Genomic DNA, 26,538 nt, shown 5'->3' on the forward strand with positions numbered 1-26,538 from the left:
TCCAGGAGTTGGTGATGGACAGGGAGGCCTGGCGTGCTGTGATTCATAGGGTCGCAAAGAGTCGGAGCGACTGAGCGACTGAACTGAACTGAACCTATGAATTTTGGGTGATGTTCACTGGAAGCAAGTAGGTTTTAACAGTTGCTTATTTAAAAGTAAAGTCTCCCTCCCGAAAGCGTCTTACAAAAATGAAGACACCAAAGTTTCTGTTTGAAAACTATTTTCTAAAATCCATCATCAAGAATTTTCCTAAAGCCAACTTACCTGAAATATACTGTGATACAGAAAAGATTTTCATTTAGTAAGTTTTCCTCTACTCAAAAGAGAAAAACAAACCCTTAAATATAAACTTTATTTCTTGATGTATAAAGTGGTATAAAATCAGGTTAATGAGAATCACTATCATTTTTTATTATAATATAGCTCCTTAGAAAACTAGTATTGGGCTTCCCTGTTGGTTCAGACGGTCAAGAATCTTCCTGCATGCAGGTTCAATCCCTGGGTTGGAAGAGCCCATAGAGAAGGGAATAGCAACCCACTCCAATGTTCTTGCCTGGAGAACTTCATGGACAGTCAGGAGCCTGGCGGGCTAGAAAACTAGCATTATTATTTTACTAAATATTAACTATGCTGATCATTTCAATGAATTTCAACTGTCCTTTACCACATTAACTTAAGTTCATTCAGTCCTTCTGCCAGTACTTCTAAAGTGTAGAATCAGTTTTAGTTAAGAAGTCTAATGACTTTGTAATTGAGATTGAGATTACAAAGTGATCTCAGTAATAATAAAACAGATATGTTATCAAATCCATAAGCAGTTACTTGGTGAACTATTAAATTCTGAATAAAAATCAAGCATTTTCAGAACATAGCTAAATCTGTATACCACACAAAGAGTAAAAATGTAAATATTTATCCACTATGAGGGATTGATGAAGTTATAATGAGTGCCTGATACTTGTCCTAAAGTAGACAGTCAGAGCGCGGTGCCTTGCTTTCTCTCACAGACAGTAGTCACGTTATCCGTTGCTATATGAAAGCCCTTCTTCTCGATAAGCATTTTTACCTCTGACAAAATTTATATACTAATATATTGCCTTGCCCTTTGGTTCAAAAGCTGCTTTTCCTAGCATGTCATTCTAGATTCTATAAAGTGTAGCTAACAATCGCTCTAACGTGTGGCGTTGGTCACTCAGTCGTGTCCGACTCTTTGCGATCCCACGGACTGCAGCCCCCCCAGGCTCCTCTGTCCAGGGGATTCTCCAGGCCAGAACACTGGGGTGGGCTGCCGTTCCCTTCTCCAGGGGATCTTCCCAACCCAGGGATTAAACCCAGGTACCCTGCACTGCACTGAGCCACCAGGGAAGCCCAAAACAATAATGAAGTGAAGTGAAAGTCACTCAGTCGAGTCTGACTTTTAGTGACCCATGGACTGTAGCCTGCCAGACTCCTTTGTTCAAGTAATTCTCCAGACCAATTCTGGACTGGGTAGCCGTTCCCTTCTCCAGGGGATCTTCCCAACCCAGGGATCGAACCCAGGTCTCTTGCATTGTAAGCAGATTCTTTATTGTCTGAGCCACTTGGTCACAAAGGGCATAACATGCAGGGTTGTCATCATATGAAAGATTAAGTGGGAAAGAGTATACTAATAGTAAGGAATCGTTGGAATATGCAACTTTGCATCTGTGTCCTATAAATGCCTAGCACAATTCCAGGAACTTGAGACACAACAGGGAGAAGCAGCATAAGCATGCATTACATTCTGGAGCAAGAAGAGTTGGTTGATGAACAAGCAAACCAGTAGCTGAGCAATGAGATTTCAGAGAGTAGGAAGTGCTGAGAAGACCACAGACCAGGATGGGATAAAGACTGAGAGACAGGAAGACCGAGGCTAGATTTGGAGGTCCTTGAGGGTTCACTGAGGGGGGTACTTGTCAACTGGGATCTGAGTGTTTCCAAGGATACACACGGGTATCTTACAGCTGATCCTAATGATTCTCACACAGTGAGGCAACCACAGGATTTATAAAGCATGTGGGGATGGGACTCTTGAGCTGCTGATTTGTTGTTTAGTCGCTAAGTCTAAATTCTTCTTTGACCCCATGGACTGTAGCCCTCCAGGCTCTTTTCCAGGGATCTTCCCGACCCAGGGATCGAACCTGCATCTTCTGCATTGGCAGGACGGTTCTTTACACTGATGGTTACTGACCTATTTCTTGCTATTTCAAATTAACTTCTTTCTGCTTTTATGTTTAAGAGCTCCATTTTAATCCGCTTTCTGAATCCTTCCTTGCCTGCATGACTTGTTTTGGGATTCTTTAATCAATGAAAAAAATTCTAAAATAATAGATGAATCTGCATTTAAAATAATTTATTAGAATTTTTAGAAAAGAACGCTACTATAAATCCACTTTTAAATAAAAATTTAGTTTTTTAAAATTAATACCTATGTCTCTCAGTCCCATAGTTCTTGTTTTTTTCAAGGAAGAGTAATAGAAATGCTGGGTCATTACGGACACATAGTGCCCTGATCCTGGCCCGTGGCCATGCCGATGTCTGCAGCAGGATTAGAAAACCTTTGAGCAAACTTTACATGCACAGTAAAGGCCCTAAGTGAGAAACAACTGGATGTTTCCTCATCAGGATCATCTAAAGGTTTTCCCAGCTCACTGTTGTGCAGAAACAGAAGCGAGGGTAGAAAGAAGAAACTCATTCGTTTAGCCACATCAAATAAACTACCAGTGCTTAACCAAAAACCTACTTCTATGGGGAACTGTAGTAGTTCAGCTCAGTTCAGTTCAGTCGCTCAGTTGAGTCCGACTCTTTGGAAACCCATGGACTGCAGCATTCCAGGCCTCCCTGCCCATCACCAAATCCCGGAGATTACTCAGACTCATGTCCGTTGAGTCGGTGATGCCATCCAGCCATCTCATCCTCTGTTGTCCCCTTCTCCTCCCGCCCTCAATCTTTCCCAGCATCAGGGTCTTTTCAAATGAGTCAGTTCTTCACATCAGGTGGCCAAAGTATTGGAGTTTCAGCTTCAGCAGTAGTCCTTCCAGTGGATATTCAGGACTGATTTCCTTTAGGATGGACTGGTTGGATCTCCTTGCAGTCGGAGGGATTCTCAAAGAGTCTTCTCCAACTCCACAATTCAAAAGTGTCAATTCTTTGGCGATCAGCTTTCTTTATAGTCCAACTTTCACATCCATACATGACTATTAGAAAAACCATAGCTTTGACTGGATGGACCTTGGTAGGCAATGTAATGTCTCTGCTTTTTAATAAGCTCTCTAGGTTGGTCATAACTTTTTGTCCAAGAAGCAGGCGTCTTTTAATTTCATGGCTGCAGTCACCATCTGCAGTGATTTTGGAGCCCCCCAAAATAAAGTCTGTCACTGTTTCCACTGCTTCCCCATCTATTTGCCATGAAGTGATGGGACCAGATGCCATGATCTTAGTTTTCTGAATGTTGAGTTTTAAGTCAACTTCTTCACTCTCCTCTTTCACTTTCATCAAAAGGCTCTTTAGTTCTTCTTTGCTTTCTGACATAAGGGTGATGTCATCTGCATATTTGAGGTTATTGATATTTCTCCCAGCAATCTTGATTCCAGCTTGTGCTTCATCCAGCCCAGCATTTCTCATGATGTACTCTGCATATAAGTTAAATAAGCAGAGTGACAGTATACAACCTTGATGTATTCTTTTCCAAATTTGCAAAGAGTCTATTGTTCTATGTCCAGTTCTGTTGCTTCCTGACCTGCATACATATTTCTGAGGAGGCAGGTCAGGTAGTCTGGTATTCCCATCTCTTGAAGAATTTTCCACAGTTTGTTGTGATCCACACAGTCAAAGGCTTTGCCATAGTCAATAAAGCAGAAGTAGATGTTTTTCTGGAACTCTCTCGCTTTTTGGATGATCCAATGGATGTTGGCAATTTGATCGCTGGCCCTCTGCCTTTTTTAAATCCAGCTTGAACATCTGGAAATTCACAGTTCACGTACTGTTGGAGGCTGGCTTGGAGAATTTTGAGTATTACTTTGCTAGCGTGTGAGATGCGTGCAATTGTGTGGTAGTTTAAGCATTCTTTGGCACTGTCTTTCTTTGGGATTGGAATGAAAATTGATCTTTTCCAGTCCTGTGGCCACTGCTGAGTTTTCCAAATTTGCTGGCATCTTGAGTGCAGCACTTTCACAGCATCATCTTTCAGGATTTAAAATAGCTCAGCTGGAATTCCATCACCTCCACAAGCTGTGTTTGTAGTGATGCTTCCTAAGGCCCACTTGACTTCACATTCCAGGATGTCTAGGTGAGTGATCACACCATCGTGATTATCTGGGTCATGAAGATCTTTTTTGTATAGTTCTTCTGGGTATTCTTGCCACCTCTTCTTAATATCTTCTGCTTCTGTTAGGTCCGTACCATTTCTGTCATTTATTGTGCCCATCTTTGCATGAAATGTTCCCTTGGTACCTCTAATTTTCTTGAAGAAATCTCTAGTCTTTCTCATTCTATTGTTTTGTTAATAGCATCAGTTTAAAAAAATAACTAGATAACAGAAAATGTGATAGAAAACATAATTCTGGTATAGCAGGTAGATTTTGTTAAATGAAACAAACCAAAAAAAAAAAAATCTTTTTCACTGAGTTATATAAGAGCCTCATAATTACAAGCTTCAAAGTACATTCAAAAATGGAAATGACAGAAGCAATAGTTCATACTGCTTCAGAAAGAAAAACACATGAGGATTATTTAATCACAATGGACTTGGGCTTACTTTACTTTTATATACCATTTAACTGCCCTCTCTAATAATCACATCTCATCTGTTGTTTGGGCCAAGAGACAAATAGGAGTTACACAGAACTGAAGGTTCAAGTAGGGAAAAGAAATTGCTTTAACATTCTAGGGTCTGAGATTATAATAATTAATATCTGTTAATTTCACTAAACAGTTACAAAATGTTGCAAAATTACTCATTAAAGAGAACTTCACAGAAATTAATTGCTACTATTTCCCAAGTCCTATAAATCCTGAGTAAAAATAAAAAGAGGATCAATTATTCAAATAAATACATGTTAGTTACTTACATACAAGACAAAGTGCAAACAGTCCCTGAGGTTCTATAACCCAGTTAAGGAGATAAGGGATGAGCACACAGAAAAAACATACTGAAAAGTTGAGCATTAAATTAAATTATCTTTTATTCCCTCAAACCACTACACAATACATAATTAAAAGCCTAATAATACTAATAGTAACTATAGCAGTGTTTGTATAGTGATTACTATATATACGTTAAGTATCTCTGCCTAAATTAATTTATTTAATCTTCACAATAATCCTATGGTGTAATGATGTAGTTTTTTATATTAATTCTTTTACAGATGAGAAAACTGAGACATGAAGACACTAAATACCTTGTTCTAGATCACATGGTTGCTGCTGCTGCTGCTGCTGAAGTATTAAAGTAAATATTCAAACCAGATGTTCCTGCTCCATATTCTGTGGTCTTAACTCTACACTGCACTGCAAAAATTTCCTAGGAATGGAAAGGTCTTATGACATCAGGAAAGCTTGAAGGAGAAGAGACTCATGGCATTTAGAAAGCTTGAAGGAGAAGGATGGAGGCCTCATCTTTTTACAGACTATATCCAGGAATTAGTGTCTGGTATTTATCTACATGTATTATTCAAAATTCACTGAAGAAAAAATGGAATTTCTCCCTTTTTGAAGGGTATACTATTCATCAGGAACTGAGCTAACCAAGCGCTTTGCAGATACTAACTCAATCCTTCCAACCACTATCGAGGTGAAAACAATGAAACTGAGAGAAGTTAACACACAATTTGCCCCAAATCAAAAACTTAGTAGATGGTAGACTTGAGATATAAACCCAGGCAGTCCGTGCTCTTAAACATTTTACTATCTGCCTCTCCTAAAAAATAAAAAGAGGTCTTGTCTGTACATTTCTCTTCTGAATAATGGATGCTGACTTTATTGTTGAATACTGAATTTAATATAGAAAGACTTCCCATGATTGAGGAATTTTGAACTGCCATTAGATTATAGAAGTATATCTAAAAAGAAGTCTAGTTCCTCATTAGATTACGTGCTCAAGAGTAGAAACTGTGTCTATTCCAAGCACTTAGCATAGTGCCCAAGAGAACAGATATGCAATGAGTACTTATCAAATATACCGAAATCAAATTTGGAGAATATTTTAGCATGTAACTCAATATATGCCTGCATGCATGCATGAGTGCTCAGTCGAGTCTGACTCTTGGCGACCCCATGGACTGTGGCCCACCATGCTCCTCTGTCTATGGGATTCCCCAGCAAGAATACTGGAGAGGGTTGCCATTTCCTCCTCCAGGGGATCCTCCTGACCAGGGAGGGATCAAACCCATGTCGCCTGTGTCTCTTGCACTGTGGGTGGATTCTTTACCATTGAGCCATGGGGGAAGCCCTCAACTCAATATATATATATATATAAGGTGGTTAATCGAAATAATTTAGTGGATGAAAAAGTTGCTACCCTAAAATTGATCGATTTTGTTTTTTAAAAGGTAGGTTTTAAAAACTGAAAAGAAAATGTTTTATTTTACTGTAGATAAAAATCTTCTGAATAAAACTAAAGTGAATACTGTATAAAGCGAAACAGCAAGGTTATTGACAGTAAATGGCACTTACCTTTGAGCCGTCTAGACTGATTATCCTATACACATTTCTTGTGCTGTCATAGAAATAAGACACAGTAACCGCGTGCTTGCTGGTGGGCACCCAGTTCTTCTTTGTGTTCGGGTCGATCTGGAAGACATGAGCGCGAGTGCTGAAGATGGGTTGTTCCCTGCAGGGGAGAAAACAAAATGACAGGCTGAAAGCGGCCAATTTAATTCCACTGGATAAGAGAACATGAAAACTGTGAGGGCAATTCCTCTTAACCAAAAACTCCCAAATCTTTGAAAATATAAGAAACTTTCCTTTAGAGCTGAATCCTCTGGAAGTGTGCAACCATATGCTTCTTTAAAACAATTACAGTAAATCCTTATCATCTGAAGATCCTGTATGCAAGATTGTGCCTACTCCATAGAGTGCATCTGTAACCACAGAATCCTTACTTCCGGTAGTTTCTTGGTCTTTTCCAGTGACCTCACATGCTCCACCTGAGGTTGATCAAGGCAATACTCAGCCTTCTTGTTTCAGCTATCATACTACAAACAAGTATCCTTTTTGCAACCTATTTAGCACCATGGAGTTTGCATCTTTGTGCTTTCTGTTGGTACTTGCACTGTTTCAAATGGCCCCCAAGCACAGTGCTGAGTGCTACCTGTTCTTAGGTACAAGCAGATTGTGATGTGCCTCATGGAAAAAAAATGTTATACAAGCTTTGTTCAGGCATGAGTGATTCTGGCCATGGGTTAATGGCAATGAATCAATAATATATATTAAATAGGGTGTCTTTAAATAGAAACATAATCAAACAAGGCTTCTGATTGGCTGATGAAAATGTGACCTGAGGCTCACAGGAACCTAACCCTGTGTCTCCCTCAGGACGACAGTTCAGTATCACTAATTCAGCGTTTGTGGTGCCTTTGCAGAACAAGACCACTACAAACAGAACTGATGATGTGCTATTAAATACAAGTGTCTTAAATGTGGCTGTCACTAAGCTAAACGTTTTTACCCATTTAAAATTACCTAATGCTGGGGAGGAATTCACTGGGAAAGTTTACACTCAATATAATCTCTATTACACTGAAAAATACAAGGAGAACAAAGTAATCCATCATCACAGCATCTTTTACCTAGATCAAGTAAGGCCTTAAATAGAGGTTTTTATAATTTCAAGAACCAAAAGTATTCAAAAATATATATTCAAAATATGATCATTATAGATTTCTTTTACAGTCTGAAAAAACGAGCATAAAAAAAATCTGCATGTAATAGAACCATTATCAAGCAAAATTTTCTAAGTTCTCAGTAAAAATTGTCTTGTAACAAGCACTGACCAAAATTTTGGGGGAGTCCAATTATTTCTTACACTTACATAACACTTTTCTTTCCTAAAGCAGCTTAAGGTCCTAAGAATAATTTTAACTGGTACTATGTAAAGTTAAATTAAGCACGTTTAAATTTTTTCATTTTAAAGAATTTTTTTAAAAAGTTCCAACTTTAAAGACGTGAAAAGAAAGTATGGAAAATAGTGAAATTAGAAAAGAGACAAGGCAAATTCTGGTCTTTGGCAAAATGACTCTTCAGATTAGTAATAATGGGCTGGGTGTTACATATGCCTCCTGTGATTTACTTTAGCCCTTAGAGAGCTGTTATGAAAGGGAGGTACCTTTCCTGTATGTAACCAGGCTCTTCCCAGTTTTATTTCTGGAAACCTCTATAACAACTGTTCTTATGAAAGAATCACTTCTAAAAGGAAGTGAGTGATACATTTTATGCCTCTCCCTAAAAATTGAAGCAGGAAGTCATCACTTCTGGCTTAACTGCCATTATACACAGGTTCATTTGAGAAATAATTATGAATGATGTGGCAACGCACTATGCCAGTTGAAGTCTTCCAAACTAGGAGTAGGTCTTACTCACTCCCTTTCCCATCCTCAAAATCTCTGACTTTCACAGTGAGGCTGGTGCTACATTTGGGTTGTTGTCCAGAAGTCCTGCAACCTCTGATTTTCTTTTCTCATCTTATAATTAAAGTTTAGAGTGTGCTACTAGTTTTGATTCAAAGAGAAAATCAGTCACACAGAATTACATTTATTAAGATACAAAAAGAAGGGAAATAGGCCACTTGTTCTTATTGACTTGATAATTCTTTTTTTTATTTGACAGGGGGTAAATTTCTAGATAGTGTAGGCTGATATAAGCATGTGTTCTAATACATATATTTTCCAAAAAAGTAAAACTGTTAAGACAATGATATTGCTTTCGCAAGCCTTATATGACTAATCATCAAATCCTTATTCAATGGAAATGAACTTTTGAGTCCGATAAATACTTTCACACTATATTAATTCACACAGTTTAATTAATCTGCACAATTATTCCACTCAATTTAATCCCATTCCGAACAAAAGTCTTTAGGGTAAACTAGCTATTTTTATAAGCAAATGATATCAGACATCAACTAAACACACAATTCTTCTCTTTTCTTTCTTAAAGAAAGTTATAGTTCAAGATTTCTGTGGTCAAAAGCCTAGCCATCATCATCTGGATGATAAAGACTAGGAAAATAAGTTTACAGGTGATAACAGTGAAGAGAATTTCAAGAAGTAACGAGGGTGACACCACATCTCTCAGGACATACAAATAGGTGATACACACTTTCACTGAATGTCTACCACGTGCATAAAACAGAGAGAGGTGCACTTTGCCTTTGACAAGTTCAACCTGGTGTGGGAAGGCAGAGGTGTTAAACAAATAAAATACTCTTCAGATGACAGAGACTCTGAAAGTAAGTGGGTAAGGGCTACGATGGAGAAGCTGATGCCTAAGAAGAGCCTGAAACCGTGGCACAGTATCTCATCGTGTACAGCATGAACCTCAGTGAGTGTAACTTTGAAGAATGAGGCCAGAGATAGAGAAGTTGGTTCATGAGGGTACCTGCTGGGAACTACTGAGAAGTGTAAACAGGGAACAGCTTTGCATTTTAGAACAGTAAACTCAGGAGCACTGAAGACGATGGGTTGGCAGAAGCAGAAGATATTAAGAGTGGCAAGAACTGTACAAAAAAGATCTTCATGACCCAGATAACCACGATGGTGTAATCACTCACCTAGAGCCAGACATCCTGGAATGCGAACACAAGTGGGCCTTAGGAAGCATCACTACGAATAAAGCTAGTGGAGGTGATGGAATTCCAGTTGAGCTATTTCAAATCCTCAAAGATGATGCTGTTAAAGTGCTGCACTCATTATGCCAGCAAATTTGGAAAACTCAGCAGTGGCCACAGGACTGGAAAAGGTCAGTTTTCAATCCAATCCCAAAGAAAGGCAATGCCAAAGAATGCTCAAACTACCGCACGATTGCACTCATCTCACACACTAGTAAAGTAACGCTCAAAATTCCCCAAGCCAGGCTTCAACAGTACGTGAACGCTGAATCTCCAGATATTCAAGCTGGATTTGGAAGAGGCAGAGGAACCAGAGATCAAATTGTCAACATCTGTTGGATCATCCAAAAAGCAAGAGAGTTCCAGAAAAACATCTACTTCTGCTTTATTGACTATGCCAAAGTCTGTGACTTTCCACAACAAACTGTGGAAAATTCTTCAAGAGATGGGAATACCAGAACACCTGACCTGCCTCTTCAGAAATCTGTATGCAGGTCAAGAAGAAACAGTTAGAACTGGACATGGAACAACTGACTGGTTCCAAATCGGGAAAGGAATACATCAAAGTTGTATATTGTCACCCTGCTTATTTAACTTATATGCAGAGTACATCATGAGAAATGCTGGGCTGGATGAAGCACAAGCTAGAATCAAGATTGCTGGGAGAAATATCAATAACCTCAGATATGCAGATGACACCACCCTTACGGCAGAAAGCAAAGAAGAACTAAAAAGCCTTTTGATGAAAGTGAAAGAGGAGAGTGAAAAAGTTGACTTAAAACTCAACATTCAGAAAACTAAGATCATGGCATCTGGTCCCATCACTTCATGGCAAATAGATGGGGAAGCAATGGAAACAGTGACAGACTTTATTTTGGGGGGCTCCAAAATCACTGCAGATGGTGACTGCAGCCATGAAATTAAAAGACGCCTGCTCCTTGGAAAAAAGCTATGACCAACCTAGAGAGCTTATTAAAAAGCAGAGACATTACATTGCCTACCAAGGTCCATCCAGTCAAAGCTATGGTTTTTCCAGTAGTCATGTATGGATGTGAGAGTTGGACTGTGAAGAAAGCTGACTGCCAAAGAATTGATCCTTTTGAACTGTGGGGTTGAAGAAGACTCTTGAGAGTCCTTCGGACTGCAAGGAGATTCAACCAGTCCATCCTAAAAGAAATCAGTCCTGAATATCCACTGGAAGGACTACTGCTGAAGCTGAAACTCCAATACTTTGGCCACCTGATGTGAAGAACTGACTCATTTGAAAAGACCCTGATGCTGGGAAAGATTGAGGGCGGGAGGAGAAGGGGACAACAGAGGATGAGATGGCTGGATGGCATCACCGACTCAACGGACATGAGTCTGAGTAATCTCCGGGATTTGGTGATGGGCAGGGAGGCCTGGAATGCTGCAGTCCATGGGTTTCCAAAGAGTCGGACACAACTGAGCGACTGAACTGAACACTGGACATAGGGATGCTAGTCAGAACCTTACAAAGGATCCCAAGTATTAAAACAATAAATAAAAAGGATAGGAGGTTAGGGAGTGGAATGAAGACATGAAAAGGGATTAAAGATAAGTTAAGAAAGTAGAAACAGTATGATTAAGTAACAGTTTGGATGTAGGGCAGTGGTTCATCAAACTGGGGTGAGCTGTCTACCAGGGGACATTTCTCAAAGTCTGGAGACATTTTGGACAATCACGGCTGAGGAAGACTGCCCCTGGCTTCTAATGGGAAGAAGCCAGGGATGTTGCTAAATATTCATAATGCACAGGACAGCCCCCTACAACAAAAAACTATCCAGCCAAAAATGTCAACAGTTCCAAGGTTAAGAAATTGTCTCCTGGGTTTCTGGTCTGGGTAACTGAAAAAAGACAGTGCCACTAGGCAGGATGGTAAACAGAAAATACAGTCAGGAACTGGGGGTTGGTTGATGAGGGAAAGATGAGCTCTCAGTTTTGACCAAGTTCAAAAACGTACAGGGTTTGCATGTAAAACTATCAGGAAGGGAGCTTAAAATGTCACTTTTGGGCTCAACGGAGAAAACCAGGCTGGAGCGAAAAGTTTTGAGAATCATTAAGAGAGATTATCACTAGTCTATTTAAGATACATATCAATATTAAGCATGTGGATAAATTTCATTTTAGAGAAAAGCTGCAGAAAGCAGTAGAGAAGCTATACCTGAAATTTCAAAGCTCTTATCTCTTAAAGGATCTGAAAAGCACTTGACACAGATTATCCCAGGTGTTCAAGTGGCAATACTTTTTCAAATAAACTGGATGGCACTCGTAAATAAAGGTTAGACTCACTAGTTCCTTAATACAATTCACACAAAACCAACTGCATCAAATACCAGCATTTTCTGAAGTATGGTCTATGGAACAAAAGTCCTAGAACTGAGTGTTCCATGTTTAAATAAGTTCTGCAAACAACATATGTGTTCCATTCTGGAACATTTATAAAGCATGTTAATATAAAGTTTTGAGAAGTCCTACAGTAAAGAAATCCATTTAACCCTGAATAACCCAGCATGCAGCAAAATGATCTAACCCCAGAATTCTTCATGGAACACAGTAACATCTCATAGGACTTAGATTTACAACTACAATATGAAAATGCAAAGATAAACTTTGGGGTAAATACATCTCACCGAAAGCTATATTCTACCATCTATATATATTCTACCATCTTTATTGACATTACTGTTACCAGACTATATATATAAAGCATAACACAAAATCGAGGCCTTTAGTCCTTACTACCGGAGAAGACAATGGCAAGCCACTCCAGTACTCTTGCCTAGAAAATCCCATGGATGGAGCAGCCTGGTAGGCTGCAGTCCGTGGGGTCGCTAAAGGTCGGACACGACTGAGCGACTTCACTTTCACTTTCACACATTGGAGAAGGAAATGGCAACCTACTCCAGTGTTCTTGCCTGGAGAATCCCAGGGACGCTGGAGAATCCCAGGGACAGGGGAGCCTGGTGGGCTTCCATCTATGGGGTCACACAGAGTCGGACACGACTGAAGTGACTTAGCAGTAGCAGCAGTCCTTACTACAGTATGATTTCTTAAATAGATATAACACGACAGAGTAACTCTAAGAAATTAAATATTAATCTAAAAATCAACTTTAAAAGCAAACAGGTTTTGGCAGTGAATGCTTTAAATGAGCTTAGAGAAGCAAAACTAAACACAGACTCAGAGAGACACACACACATTTTAATCTTAGAGAATCATCTACTGCATACTTTCTTCCATCAGTAGCTCACGACCCATTAAAAGAGGTTGAGTATTTTCCAGAAGGTTCATAAAATAATTCCAAAAGTTGGCATAATATATATTATATATGTATAATATATAATTCTGGAGATCCTGGGCTTCCCTGATGGCTCAGGGGTAAAGAATCCACCTGCCAATGCAGGAGACATGAGTTTGATACCTGGTTGGGGAGGATCCCACAGGCCGTGGAGCAACTAATCCATGCACCACACTATTGAACCTGTGCTGTAGAGTCCAGGAGCCAAAACTACTGAGCTCGTGTGCTGCAATTCCTGAAGCCTGCAGGCCTAGAGCCTGTGTTCTGCAACAACAGAACCCATGGCAATGAGAAGCCCTCACAGTGCAATCAAGAGTAGTCCTTGCTTGCCACAACTGGAGAAAAGCTCGCAAAGATGACCCAGCACAGCCCAACCCAGGTAAATAAAATGCTTAAAAAAAGAATTCTGAATGTCGCAATCATGGGCTAAAGTTCTGTAAAGTACTACATAGAGTAACGAACTCTGCAATTTGATATGGATGTAGAAAACTAGAGGAATGCAAAGACTAGATGGCCCTGAGGAAAATGTAGTAAAATCAGAATTTCATTTCAGAAATAAAGGTTATTTGAACTCATAAAAATTGACATAAACAATTACTGCATTTAACTCTCAGGCATCTATCTGTATAAGAAAGCAAGATCATGAAAAACTGAAGCAAAACAAAAATAACTATCTGCCAAGAGAAATAAAAGCTCTAGATCTAGGAATAAAACAAAAAGCTAACATTTGTCATTTGGATGGCTTTAGTTAAAAAGAAAAATCAATGATGATATTTTTTAAATTACTACTGAAGTTTATACTATTGCAAATATTAAGTGATTGCACAACGGACTTTTGTCCTAAGAAAGTGTAAAAGTATGGGTACAAGAAATACAACCAAGCTCAAGGGAATATAAGAGTAATTATACATTTCCTAGTTTTCTTTTAATACCTAGTTTACAAATATCCTTTTCAGAAATATAAGTACAATTACATATTGTAGCAAACTGGACATAAAGAAAGCTATGATTTCAAACAATTCCCAGACTTTCAACTTAATTTTCCAAAAGAAAGTAGCCTTGCGGAGATATAAGAAACAAGGTAGATGATACCTTCCATGAAGAGTCTGACATTACAGACACTGCTAGCTGACTATCCACCAACTGTTCCTCCTGGCTTCTTCCTAGCATACCTCAGATGGTGCTCCCCACCCTCCTCCACACATCTGTGAGCTTCACTAAGATCATCAATGCAATTCCATCCTCCTTGCCAAAGGAATAAACTTCTGAAGTGGTTCTGGATAATGAGATAACCAGGGAAAGCTTGCTGGAAGCTTCTGGGTACACCCACAAAAGATACACACATAAGAAGGGATGTTCTCTTGAATAATATTACCTTTGCAGTGACACCCAGACTTGAAGAGTCATTTTGGGACCTTGAGGGCAGCTAGTGCTGTGCTAAGACGCTCAGTCGTGTCTGACTCTTTGTGACCCCCATGGGCCGTAGCCCACCAGGTTCCTCTGTCCGTAGGATTCTCCAGGCAAGAGTATTGGAGGGGGTTGCCATTTCCTTCTCCAGGGGATCTTCGAGACCCAGGGATCGAACCTACGCCTCTTGTGTTTCCTGCATTGGCAGGGGGGTTCTTTACCATGAGTGCCACCCAGAAGCCTGAGGGCAGCTAACCCGAGAAGAAAGCCAACATTGTGAAGCAGAGTAGATGGAAAAACCAAGAAGCTGGTGCCGTGATTATGTCATTGACTCAGTGAATCAGCCTCCAGGGTTTTTATGTGATAAAACAAGCTTCCTAGTTATTCCGGGCAATTGTCATTTAAAAAAGAACACAAATGGTAACTGAAAAAAGAGGTTTACATGTGGTATACTCTGAAACATGTTCCCCCATAAAATGTGACTGGTGGTCTTCCAGTTCTCCTGGCTGTCTAGTTACACACTGGTCATTCATTAACTTTGCAACACAGACCCACAGTACACACAATTACATTTTTAGGGCCCCACTTAATACTGTAGAGGCAATCAATAAAAAAACGTATAGGACTGACTGAGATGGGTGGAAGAAATATGGAAATCGTAGTTCATTATCAATTGACTTTCTGCTATAAGGATTTAGTATCCAAATCTTTTAATCAAGAAATAGCAGTATAACAGCATATTAGAGATACATAGGCAACTACCAACAGAAATAAAAATCAGAATGTGTAAAAGCAGTTGCCTGTGGGGATGGGGCTAGATGAAGAAAAAGATGAGAAAGGAAACCGGTACTCATCTTTACAAACTTTTAAGTACTATTTAAAACTTATAACAATCTTCACTAAAAGACCTTCTTAAGTAGCACAGTGAAGGAAGCTACACTTACATCTCAGTTAACACTAAGAAAGGAATGCTTCAGGGATTACTATTGAAGACTGCCAAAGAATCACAGAATAAGTGACAATTTTCAGCTTGGAACTCAACTAACAGTACATGTATGAAAGCATTCTTATTATTCATAAAGAGAATACAGGAAAATAGGAGAGGAGCAGAAATCCAAAGGTGCCTGACTATGGGTCTGGAAGTGTTGAAGGAATGTCCACTTCCCTCCTTCACTGGAAATAAATACACCGGAAGTAAGATAAAGAACATTCCATCTTTAGCTTGATTTTGGGAATTTGAAATGGAAGGAAAAGCTGTACAATACTTGCTAAGGCCAAAAGGATACGGGCAAGGAGTGGTTGGACACTAATGACTATTTAACTTCAAATGTAATGCCTAAAGAATTTAGTTTGAGCACAGTATGTCTTCAGACAAGCTGGAGCTCAAGCACTGGAATTTCCTCAAAAGCACTGTGATATACTAGTTAGTAATATACACGGTAATTCCTCTGGGTTCTCAGGCAATTGGTTTAAACCCTCCCCAACCCCACTACCCAGTTCTACTCCCCACAACACAATGCCTCTAAGAGAAATCTTACTGATTAAAAGAGCTATGTTGACACTGCTCAAAGATTATGACTGCGTATTACCAACTATGTGTTTCTATTACCATGTTATGTAACAGGTGATTACTTACCCACTTTTAATTTTCTTTAAGAAACAAACAACACAGGCTTATTCTGAGGTAAAGCAAAGTTTATTCTAATGGCTACCCACTCACAGTTGCACCACAACAGCACCATCTAGTGATGCACCCAAAACAAGGCCTGTGTGTTGTTTTTTTTTAGGGCTTCCCTGGTGGCTCAGATAGTAAAGCTAAGGCGTCTCCCTGCAATGAGGAGGACCTGGGTTCGATCCCTGGGTTGGGAAGATACCCTGGAGAAGGAGATGGCAACCCAAACTCTAGTATTCGTGCCTGGAGATTCCCATGGACAGAGGAGCCTGGTGGGCTACAGTCCATGGGGTAGCAAAGAGTCGGACCTGACTGAGTGATTTCACTTCACATGTTTTTTTAAATTTCCAAGTTTACTACCCAGAAAATACAAAATTGTAAAGGACATTGCTATAACATAAGTATACTGACTTAAAATGTGACACCAATGACTATAAAATGGCTTTTCTGGAAGAATTTTTTTTTTTAAGTGTATGATCTGAATTCCTTGGTCTTTGAACTGGTTAAGTACACATTCAAATAAAAGATTTTTTAAGAAAATCATTGTTATCATAAAAATTGTGCATCAGAAATATTTTCATGACATCAAGTATTTAATTAGCATATCTAAAGAAACTATAATCAAATAATTAATATTTTCAATTAAGAGTTTAAGATTACTAAATTATAAAAGTATACTTCAACAGTAACAACATTGTTTTATACTCATACACCAGCCATCATTTTAAGAGTTATTTTTTTTAAAATCAATCTCAGCCCTTTCATTAAGCCACAGCACCAGTTATTAAGAGATTATATTACTTATTTTCCTTGGGCACTTCAATCAGTAGTTACATTTAAAAGAACAAAAGTATATGCTCAAATTCATAGGAAAGAGCGAATAAACCCACTCAATGTACATATTTAAGCAACAGCTTCAGTACTCAACGAACCTTGCTATTTATTAAATAACTTCCAAGTGACATCTCGCATCTCTGTCCCACTTGCCCATTTAAAATCCTATTCATTTCAGATAAAATACTTGGTATTCTAAAATATATGGTAACTCAATTACATTTCAAAGTAGCACTGTACTTTCAATTACACTAGACTTTAAACACTCTTCCTTCCCCAGATGATTTCCACTAAATAATGCCATGTTCTGAGAACTCAGAGTATACACTAGGGAAATCTAAGGAAATAGCCTCTTGTGAAGGAGAAGTTAATTCTTGTTAATACACGTGGCACATTCTGAAAAACTCAAGTAATTTTCTAGTAGACATTCAAATCTAATTTTTGTATTTTTGTACCAAATCGTTTCTGACACACTTCAAAATGGAGGAGTGAGTAGGAGAATAGCAAATGTTTATTAGTCAAACTTTTAACCTGGAGTCATTAAAAATTTTCCCTGGCTTATCATCAAAAAATGATTTTAACATATAAAACATATTTAATGTTAAACTAGAGGGCCAAAGAAACAACAGAGATGTCTTCTCAAATACGTTATGCTCCTTGGTGCTTTCCAGGTAGTAAATGCACCAGTCCGTTCCCACTCTATTTCTCTCTGCAGTTCTCATTCCAACAGCCCTTAGGCTTGGAAGTGACTCTCACTTTCATCTGATCAAGTTTCCTCTAGTCACAGCTAATAATTAGATTTATCTCCTTTCTGAGTGGTCCTCAAGTAGTTTAGCCACAAATCTACCAATGAACAGCATCCAGTATTGTATGCATGGGAGCCACCCGTTCCCAGGTCTCTCAGGATACTCTAGCTTTGTATTATTTTATTTTTCAGTTGAAAAAGGCTGTATTAAATAGAACTAAAAGTGATTTATGTTTCCAATTTTTGTCAGCTTTTCAGGTAACAAAAATTATAGGCAAAATTCTGTCAGATGCTATGTCCCAGTTTGGGGTTTTGCAAATACAATCCCTGTAATGTGATGTTTTGCTCAAATGCATTAGGTCTATTTCACAATAATGGTATAACAGTTCAGTCATTATGGTATCACAAAAGCCCAAACAAACACATTAGTCTTTCACTGACCAAAAATTTGATTCAGCAATACAATAAGTTAGATTTGGTTGGCTGGTTGGTTGTTTACTACTTAGGTTTTCTGAAAATGAATTTACTAGAGGTAAGTTACTAGAGGCAGCCGACTTCTGAACTACCTACAAGAGATAATCACTAGAGATAAAAGATAACCTGACATATATTATGTACTCAGAGCTTATGAGAAAACACTGGGTTACAACCCAGAGGGTTATGATCAATTTAATGGGTATTTTAAAAAATGACTGAAAATGTAAAATATCAGAATATATCACACTTGGTAAAGGTGTTTCATGAAATTCTGGATACATATTTATATTAATTTGTCACTAAGTAGGACTTTTTTTTAAATTGTGGGTCATGGTCAAAAAGTTTTAAAACTTAGATCTACAAAATGTTTTTATTCAATGTTCATGAAAACCCTGTGAAGCAGGTATACAACACCCATTTCACAGTACAAAAGCAGAGGTCCTAAGTGACTACTCCAAAGTAACACAGCTAGGAAATGATATGAATGAGCATATTTTTTAAACTGCAAACGGAAATGAAAGTCAACCTCACTAGAAACTGAAGAACTGCAAATTAAAACCAAGAGTTATCATTTTTTTACCTGTCAAAACAGGAAACCTTTTTTTTTTTTTTTTTAATGAAAAAGTTCAGCAATAGAGTATAAGGAAATCTGATACTTTCAGAAGCACCTGGTGAGAATATAAACTAGTAAAGTCTTCCCAAAAACACTTTGACAATGCATATCAGAAGCTTTAAATTTTTGTGCATATCCTTTGACAGAGCAATTCCACTCTAGGAATTTACCTTAAGAAAATAATCATGAATGTGTGTGTATATATATATATGCAGATATTTAGCTATAGGGATGTATCACCACACAATTTTTAAGCAAAGATTGTAAATCACATCCAATGATGTAAAAGATCAAATAAATCATGGTGTGAGTGTGTTGCTCAGTTGTGTTGACTCTCTGTGACCCTATGGACATGGTCCATATAATGGATCCATATAATGGAATCCTATGTAGCTATTAAAAAACAAAGTTGTTGAATATTCAGTGATATTCCAGTGGTCATGTATGGATGTGAGAGTTGGACTGTGAGGAAAGCTGACCACCAAAGAATCGATGCTTTTGAACTGTGGTGCTGGAGAAGACTCTTGAGAGTCCCTTGGACTGCAAGGAGATCCAACCAGTCGATTCTAAAGGAGATCAGTCCTGGGTGTTCATTGGTAGGACTGATGTTAAAGCTGAAACTCCAATACTTTGGCCACCTCATGTGAAGAACTGACTCACTGGAAAAGACTATGATGCTGGGAGGGATTGGGGGCAGGAGGAGACGGGGACGACAGAGAATGAGATAGCTGGACGGCATCATCGACTCTATGGACATGAGTTTGAGTGAACTCTGGGAGTTGGTGATGGACGGGGAGGCCTGGCGTGCTGTGATTCATGGGGTCACAAAGAGTCGGACACGACTGAACGACTGAACTGAACTGAACTGAAGGTGTCCTGTATAGTAAATAAAATAGTTTATATATAACATTGACACAGTATAATTCAATTTTTGTTTAAAAATTTATCTACATTTGAACCTTGCACAACATGGGGGTGAGGGACACCAATTCTCTGCACGGCCAAAAATTCAAGCACAACTTTACAGTCGACCCTCCGTATCTGTGGAGTCAACCAACCTTGGATTGTGCAGTACTGTAGTATGTATTTAGTGAAAAAAAATCGATGCATTAAGCGGACCCTCACAATTCAAACCTATGTTGTTCAAGGGTCAACCATATATACATAAAAAAAGATCCATAGAGGATACACTTGTCCTGCCTTCCCTTCTCCCAATACATAAGCCAGAGTGATCCTTGCAAAAATCCAAGCTAGTATTAAAATATTTCAGGAAAAAAAAAAAAGAAAAGGTTGAGAGGTCAGGACAAACCAAGTAAGACAAAATGAGATGGCAAATGAAATGGGTATGAAAATGGTGGTACAGGAGACTGTACCATTTTCTACTTTTTTTATATGTCTAAAACATTTCATAACATAGAATTTTAAAGTAATAAAATCTAAATCAGATGAGCCATTGCTCAAAACCCTCAATGGCTTCCCATCTCACAGTAAAAGTCAGAGTCCTGAAAAGGTCTAACGCCCTTCCATCAGTGTGTCTCCGCCTTGGCTGCATTACGACCACCTGAGCCCAAGCCCTAGACTCAATGGTCTGGCAGCCCCACTTCCAAGCTGATCCTCCTGTGGAATCACATCTCAGGTCAGGAGGAAGAACCACTCACAGAATGGTCCCTGCTCCCTCGCCAACCTGTCAGTAGCTTATTGTTTTTTGTTCCAGCCACAATGGGCCTCCTTGTTTCTTACCCAAGGCCAAGCACCCCTTCCGTCAGGGTCTCTGCCCGAAGGAGTCTTTCCCCTCAGATCTAGCAACCTCTTTTGCCTCCTTCTGGTGCTTACCCAAGTGTTCCTTTCTCAGCGAGACCTTCTGGTTGCTGTGTAAACACTGTGGCCCTTCCTCTCCTCCCCCAGGACTCCCCATTCCCCTGCTTCACTGTTCCCCACAGAACTTACCTTCATCTAACATACAACGTATTTTCTTATTAATCATCCCTCTCCCCCAGCTAAAGTGTTATCTCCTTAAGGGCAGGGAGTTTGCCATTTTTTATCAGGGCTGTGTTCCCAGCAACTCAAATACCTGGCACATATTAGGCACTCAGAAAATACTTAATAAATGAATAAATGATTATATATCAAGACATTTAGACTTATTGGTGGTGGGATTACAAATGACTTATTTTTTTATCACAACTTTTCAATATGTGAACATGTACTATGTTTATAATTAGGAAAAATTTAAACAAATAATTTTAATGCAATGTACTTTCTTGCTTTAAAAAAGCACAGCTAGTGGAATGCTATCTTAGTGATTACACAAACAAATACATATGTAAACATTCACTGAGCTCTAGAGTTGTGCACTTTACTGAACATAAGCCTTAAATATTTTTTTAAAAAAGTGAATGACAGTTCACAGTTAAAAGTATTACAGCCAAAGTGATAATAGAGTCATGTAGCAAACAGATTTGAGGACACTCTTGCCTACAGAATACTTCTTACAAATCATCCACAAATTTCCACTGATGCAAATTTTTTTCCATCAAATAGGTCTGCTCAGAACTCTCTTTATGGTGTGCAAAAATACCTAGAGTTATCCTGTACAACAATAACCTAAAACTATTTGTGCATCTTTAATTGTGAACCAGCAAGCTTGTCCTAAGAAATCCTGTAATATATCAACTCTAAGAAAGCCAGTCATCTAAGGCTAGAGACAGTTCCCTAACTGGTTCTCCAGCTAACACAGCATAGAAGGTGATGATGGATTAACTAAACATAAAGTAAACTATTGGGGCTTCTCTGGTGGCTCAGTGGTAAAGAATCTGCCTGCCAATGCACGAGACACAGGTTCGATCCCTGGGTCAAGAGAGTCCCCTGGAGAAGGAACTAGCAACTCACTCCAGTATTCTTGCCTGGGAAATCCCATGGACAGAGGAGCCTGGTGGGCTACAGTCCATATGGTCCCAAGAGTCAGACATGACTAGTGACTAAACAACAAGTACAAATATTAGCTGAACCAATCAATAAAAGGAAAATAACGATCCTACTAGAGCCTTTGTGTTTGGCAGACATTCCATGCTAAGAGGATAATACCAGAATTCCAATTAAGGTTGCCTCAGCCGACCAGTCTGGAGAAAGCAATGGCAAGCCACTCCAGTACTCTTGCCTAGAAAATCCCATGGACGGAGGAGCCTGGTAAGCAGCAGTCCATGGGGTCACCAAGAGTCAGGCACGACTGAGTGACTTCATTTTTCACTTTCACACATTGGAGAAGGAAATGGCAACCCACTCCAGTGTTCTTGCCTGGAGAATCCCAGGGATGGGTGAGCCTAGTGGGCTGCCATCTATGGGGTCGCACAGAGTCAGACATGACTGAAGCGACTTAGCAGCAGCAGCAGCAGCAGCCGACTAGTCAGTGACCACTTAGGAACCAGTTATCTTCAATTCATCTATAAATGTCATACCCTGGATTCTGGACAGAGTGGTAAAATCTACTCTTAAATCCTTCCTACTCAAAAACAGCCTCTCACCATGTGAAAAAGAGCTCTAGAGTCTCAATCAAATGCTCTTTTGAGACATTTGAGAAAAACAAGTTAGTCTTACTTCTCAAGAAGGGAACAGTGGATTTAACAGCAAGGGTATTACAAACAGCATGTGAGCACAGCATGTCATCGTATGACAATTTTACATCACGGTAATAAGAAGAAATTGCTTCAAAAATAAATATGACTAGACCATGGAGGATAATGCAAATTCTCTATGAATTTATAAGCTAAGACATAACACTTAAAAAAATCACAGCTTCCTATCCCCAGCATTCTAAATGCGTTCATTCTCTTCTACTATTTTCTACTTTGGCAGAAACATCAAAAGTATTTAAGAATTCTACTAACTATCATAAATTATTCTAGACTAAATCTTCCCTCCCCTCTATATTATTAATCAGTCAGAAAGCAAATTGCTGCTTATAACAACTGCTTAGAAGAAAGCCTTCACTGGATTAAGATTTAAAGTTCTCCCCTGAATCTCTCAGCAGATTAACAATAATAAACTCCTACTGGATCCCGCTAATATTCATGATTTCATATGATACTGCCAGGGAAAAACTTGCCTGCTTGTTATTATGCCCAAACAAGACCACAACTCAACTGCTGAAGCTCAGCCAGCCATGTTCTCTTTTCCACTAATACTGATCTTATGTCAGGAGTCTGCTGTATTTACTCCTGTTTCTTTTCAACACTGTATCTTTAACCATCCTGCTTTACCTTATTCCTGATTTTGAAAATTATTGGAAATTCCCTGTAGTAACTGAATATTACAGGATATAATAAAAAACTGAATAGCTTAAACACTAGTTATTGAATTTTAAAAAGTGATAGTGACCCTCAAAAGTTGATATTTTAGCCTTCTGTAGTCGGAATGATGTAATAACTCAGCTGTTTCCCTTTTATAAATCAATAAGCATATAAAGTAACAATTTCCACCATTTGTGCCAAAAGAAGAAACCCATATACTGGATGATTCAAACTAAGAAATTCAAATATGCTACTCTTAAACTTGAAAACAAAAGCTTAAATTTACAAAATAGATGTGTGGTAAAATTTTTGGTTATTTAATCCTCTCGGCCTTTGTGAGGTAGTTACTATTAACCTTCTTTTGAACATGAGGAAGCTGGAGTGTATCATTTTCTCAAGATGATGCATAGCAGAGCCAGCATGCAAACACAGCCTGGCTCTAGAGCCCACAGTGCATCCTATACTAACTCCTTGGATAGGAAAAGAACTCTTATGTCGGGTAAACCCAAGTTCATGGCTGTAAGGAAACTCTTGGCTGGCCCCTGGGCTGAAATTCTGTTGACAGAAGTGGGGCAGTACAGTTACACAACTGTGCTTACTATGCAAGTCAAGTACTATTAAAGAGCGCCTGAGTGTTTCCATGGGATGTATCAATATACATGGGCACTGGTTCCACTTACCTTTTATCTGTATTTTGAAAACAAGTTGTATTATAACACTCATTGGAATGACAGTGTGGTTTGGAAGAATCTAAAAACTTATTTTTAGTCATGCCAATTACCATAGTTCCTGATCTTTCCTTCTGCAAGTTAACTCTCTGATCTGTATTTTGATACAAGGATTTCACCTCTTTAACAAAATACAGTAGTAATAACAGTGTTAGACTGTCTGAAGTGAAAACATTGATCTTTGAAAGTAGAAGTTATTAATTCCAGTGTATCTTATATCTGCTTCAGACACCGACTAGACTTCATCACACAGGGTAGTTCTGAAAAGGATTATATGACAGGAAGAATATGTACATTTTGATAAAAGAGGAACTATACACTTATAAAAGTACTTTCTACTTTCCCCTTATTGTTTTTCCTATCTTGATTTGGTTTCTGGCAAAAATATTTAAGAATTTAATTCTATCAGCATTTTACGGAACACTTCACTTCTGATAATGGAGTTTTTCCAGGAAAATGTTTCCCTTCACTTTAAAAATGTAATTCCCTAACTAGTTGTACTTGTGGGAAAGTTCTATATACTTTCTGTGAAAGTGCTCTGAACCATTACAAGATTCCTACACACACACACACACAGACATGACTCCACAAAAGTAAGTTTATAAAGTGGGCTGTATGAACTGCTTTCAGTTCAGTTCAGTTCAGTCGCTCAGTCGTGTCCGACTCTTAGGAAACATTAATTCTTTGAAAATGATATGACATCAGACCATCTTTTTCTTGTCCATCATCACCACTAAATATCTGTGATGTGGACATAGTTAGGATGAGCACTGTAGTTCACTCGGTGAAATGATAAATGGTCGATGTAAAATGGGAGATGAACAGAATACTTCAGCAAACTGACAGATCTTTTAAATTCAGGGCTGCAAAAAAAATTAAACCATTTGAAAAACAGGATTTGGTATCCTCTTGAAATGACTGTGGAAGGTTGAATAATGACGTCCAGGTCCTAATACCTAAAACCTCTTAATGTTACCTTGCTGGCAAAAGGGATTTTGCAGCTGTGACTGAGTGGCGGCTCCTTAGATGGAGAGACTCTTCTGGATTATGCTAGCGTTAGTACTGGTCACTCAGTCATGTCCAACTCTTTGCGACCCCATGGACTGCAGCCCTCCAGGCTCCTCCGTCCATGGATTATGCTCGTGGACCCTAAATGTAATCATAAGTGTCCTTAAGAAGGTGGCAGAGGGAGATTTAAGTAAAGAATGTTATGTAACAAAGGAAGAAGAGTCAGGGAGACAGGAAGATGCTACACTGCTGGCTCTGGAATGAAGGAGAGGCCATAAACCATGAATGCAAGGAAGGCAGCTCTAGAAGGTGGAAAAGGAAAGGAGACCATTCTCCCGTAGAGCTTCCCAAGGGATCACAGCCCTGCTGACGCTTGGATTCACCCCTGTGCGACTGCCTTCGGACTTCTGACATCTAGAACTGCAGGAGAATAAATGTATGTTATCTTCATACCAACTTTGTGGTAATTTATCACAGCAGACATAGGAAACTAATACACTAATACAAATCTTCATCCAGTTAAAACCTATTAACCCTCTGCCATTTATAGAATTAACTTATTCTAAATTCAGTTAAAAATAAGTTTCTCCTCATACATCTCAAATAATATATTTACTTAATAAGGACAGAATTACTGAAAAACTAGCATAAAAATCTTAATAGAAGCAACTTTGAATTTATTAAAGCAATTTTAGGCAAGCTGTTTGTCAACTGAATATCTTCAACGGCATGTAACTGGATGAAAATTAAAGCTCAAGAATAACTCTTTACAGCAGTTGTTCAGGGTGACAAAATAGTATCCCCATTTAAAACCAGCATGTGACTCCAAGGGCCACTGCTGCAAAGTGAGAGCTAAAAGGCAGAAAAAAAGGACGAGGAAGAAAGTATCAGCAACATTTTGCTGAATTCTGATTACACGTAAGTACACTGATTAAATTCTCATTTCTATCTCAAAACAACTCTTAAGAGAGAAAAGAAGTTCAGTTAAAAAAAGACTTGAAGGAGGGGGCAGTTTAAATAATTGGCCAAACGTCACAGCTAGTGTTGGTATTTCTATGATTCGCATCCAAGACTAGATCCAAAACCCAAGAGCTTTCACCACTCCCTAAAATAATGGAGTCTGACAATGAAAACTAAACTTACATTTCATTTTTCCTTTATTCTTGAACTGCTCACTAACCAATTCAAAATCTCCTAAGTTGTAAATCTTTGCTACTGTCATGCTAACAAAATACATTCTACTTCCTCATTCCCTCTGAGCATTATATAACTACACAAGCTATTATCTCCATACAAATATTAGAAAATATCCTGCTTCTTTCCTTAGGCCCTTCTACAAGAATATTTAGAATGCAAAAATATTCAACACTCAACAGACAAAAATTTTAAATATCTAACACTCAGAAAATCAAATCTGTAAAAGAGCAGAAAAGTCAATCAACAGAAACAGACCCAGAAATGACACAGATGACAGGACTCGTGGACAAGGACATTAAGATAGTTATTATCATGACATTCCACACATTCAGGAAGGCAGAGGAAAGCACAGCACGTTAAGGACAGACTTGAAGATATATAAAAGCCCCAAATCAGTTTTCTGGAGATGAA

General features: G+C 38.7%; 1 protein-coding gene across 3 annotated transcripts in view; it reads right to left on the bottom strand.

Moving 5' to 3' along the window:
• Positions 1 to 26,538, bottom strand: part of HOMER1 (homer scaffold protein 1) — a 161,476-nt gene that overhangs the window by 102,441 nt on the left and 32,497 nt on the right. For 2 of the 3 annotated variants that reach the window (XM_088839897.1, XM_055437478.2), the window contains exon 2: positions 6,691 to 6,847. In XM_088839897.1, the coding sequence (XP_088696023.1) occupies positions 6,691 to 6,847 (157 nt within the window). Of the gene's footprint in view, positions 1 to 6,690; positions 6,848 to 21,544; positions 21,552 to 26,538 lie in introns of all 3 variants that reach the window. The other variant, XM_088839898.1, reaches the window with a different exon arrangement.

The sequence above is a fragment of the Moschus berezovskii genome, chromosome 9 (assembly GCF_049115385.1).
Source record: "Moschus berezovskii isolate FMDL1 chromosome 9, NW_MosBer_1.0, whole genome shotgun sequence".
NCBI classification, from domain to species: domain Eukaryota; kingdom Metazoa; phylum Chordata; class Mammalia; order Artiodactyla; family Moschidae; genus Moschus; species Moschus berezovskii.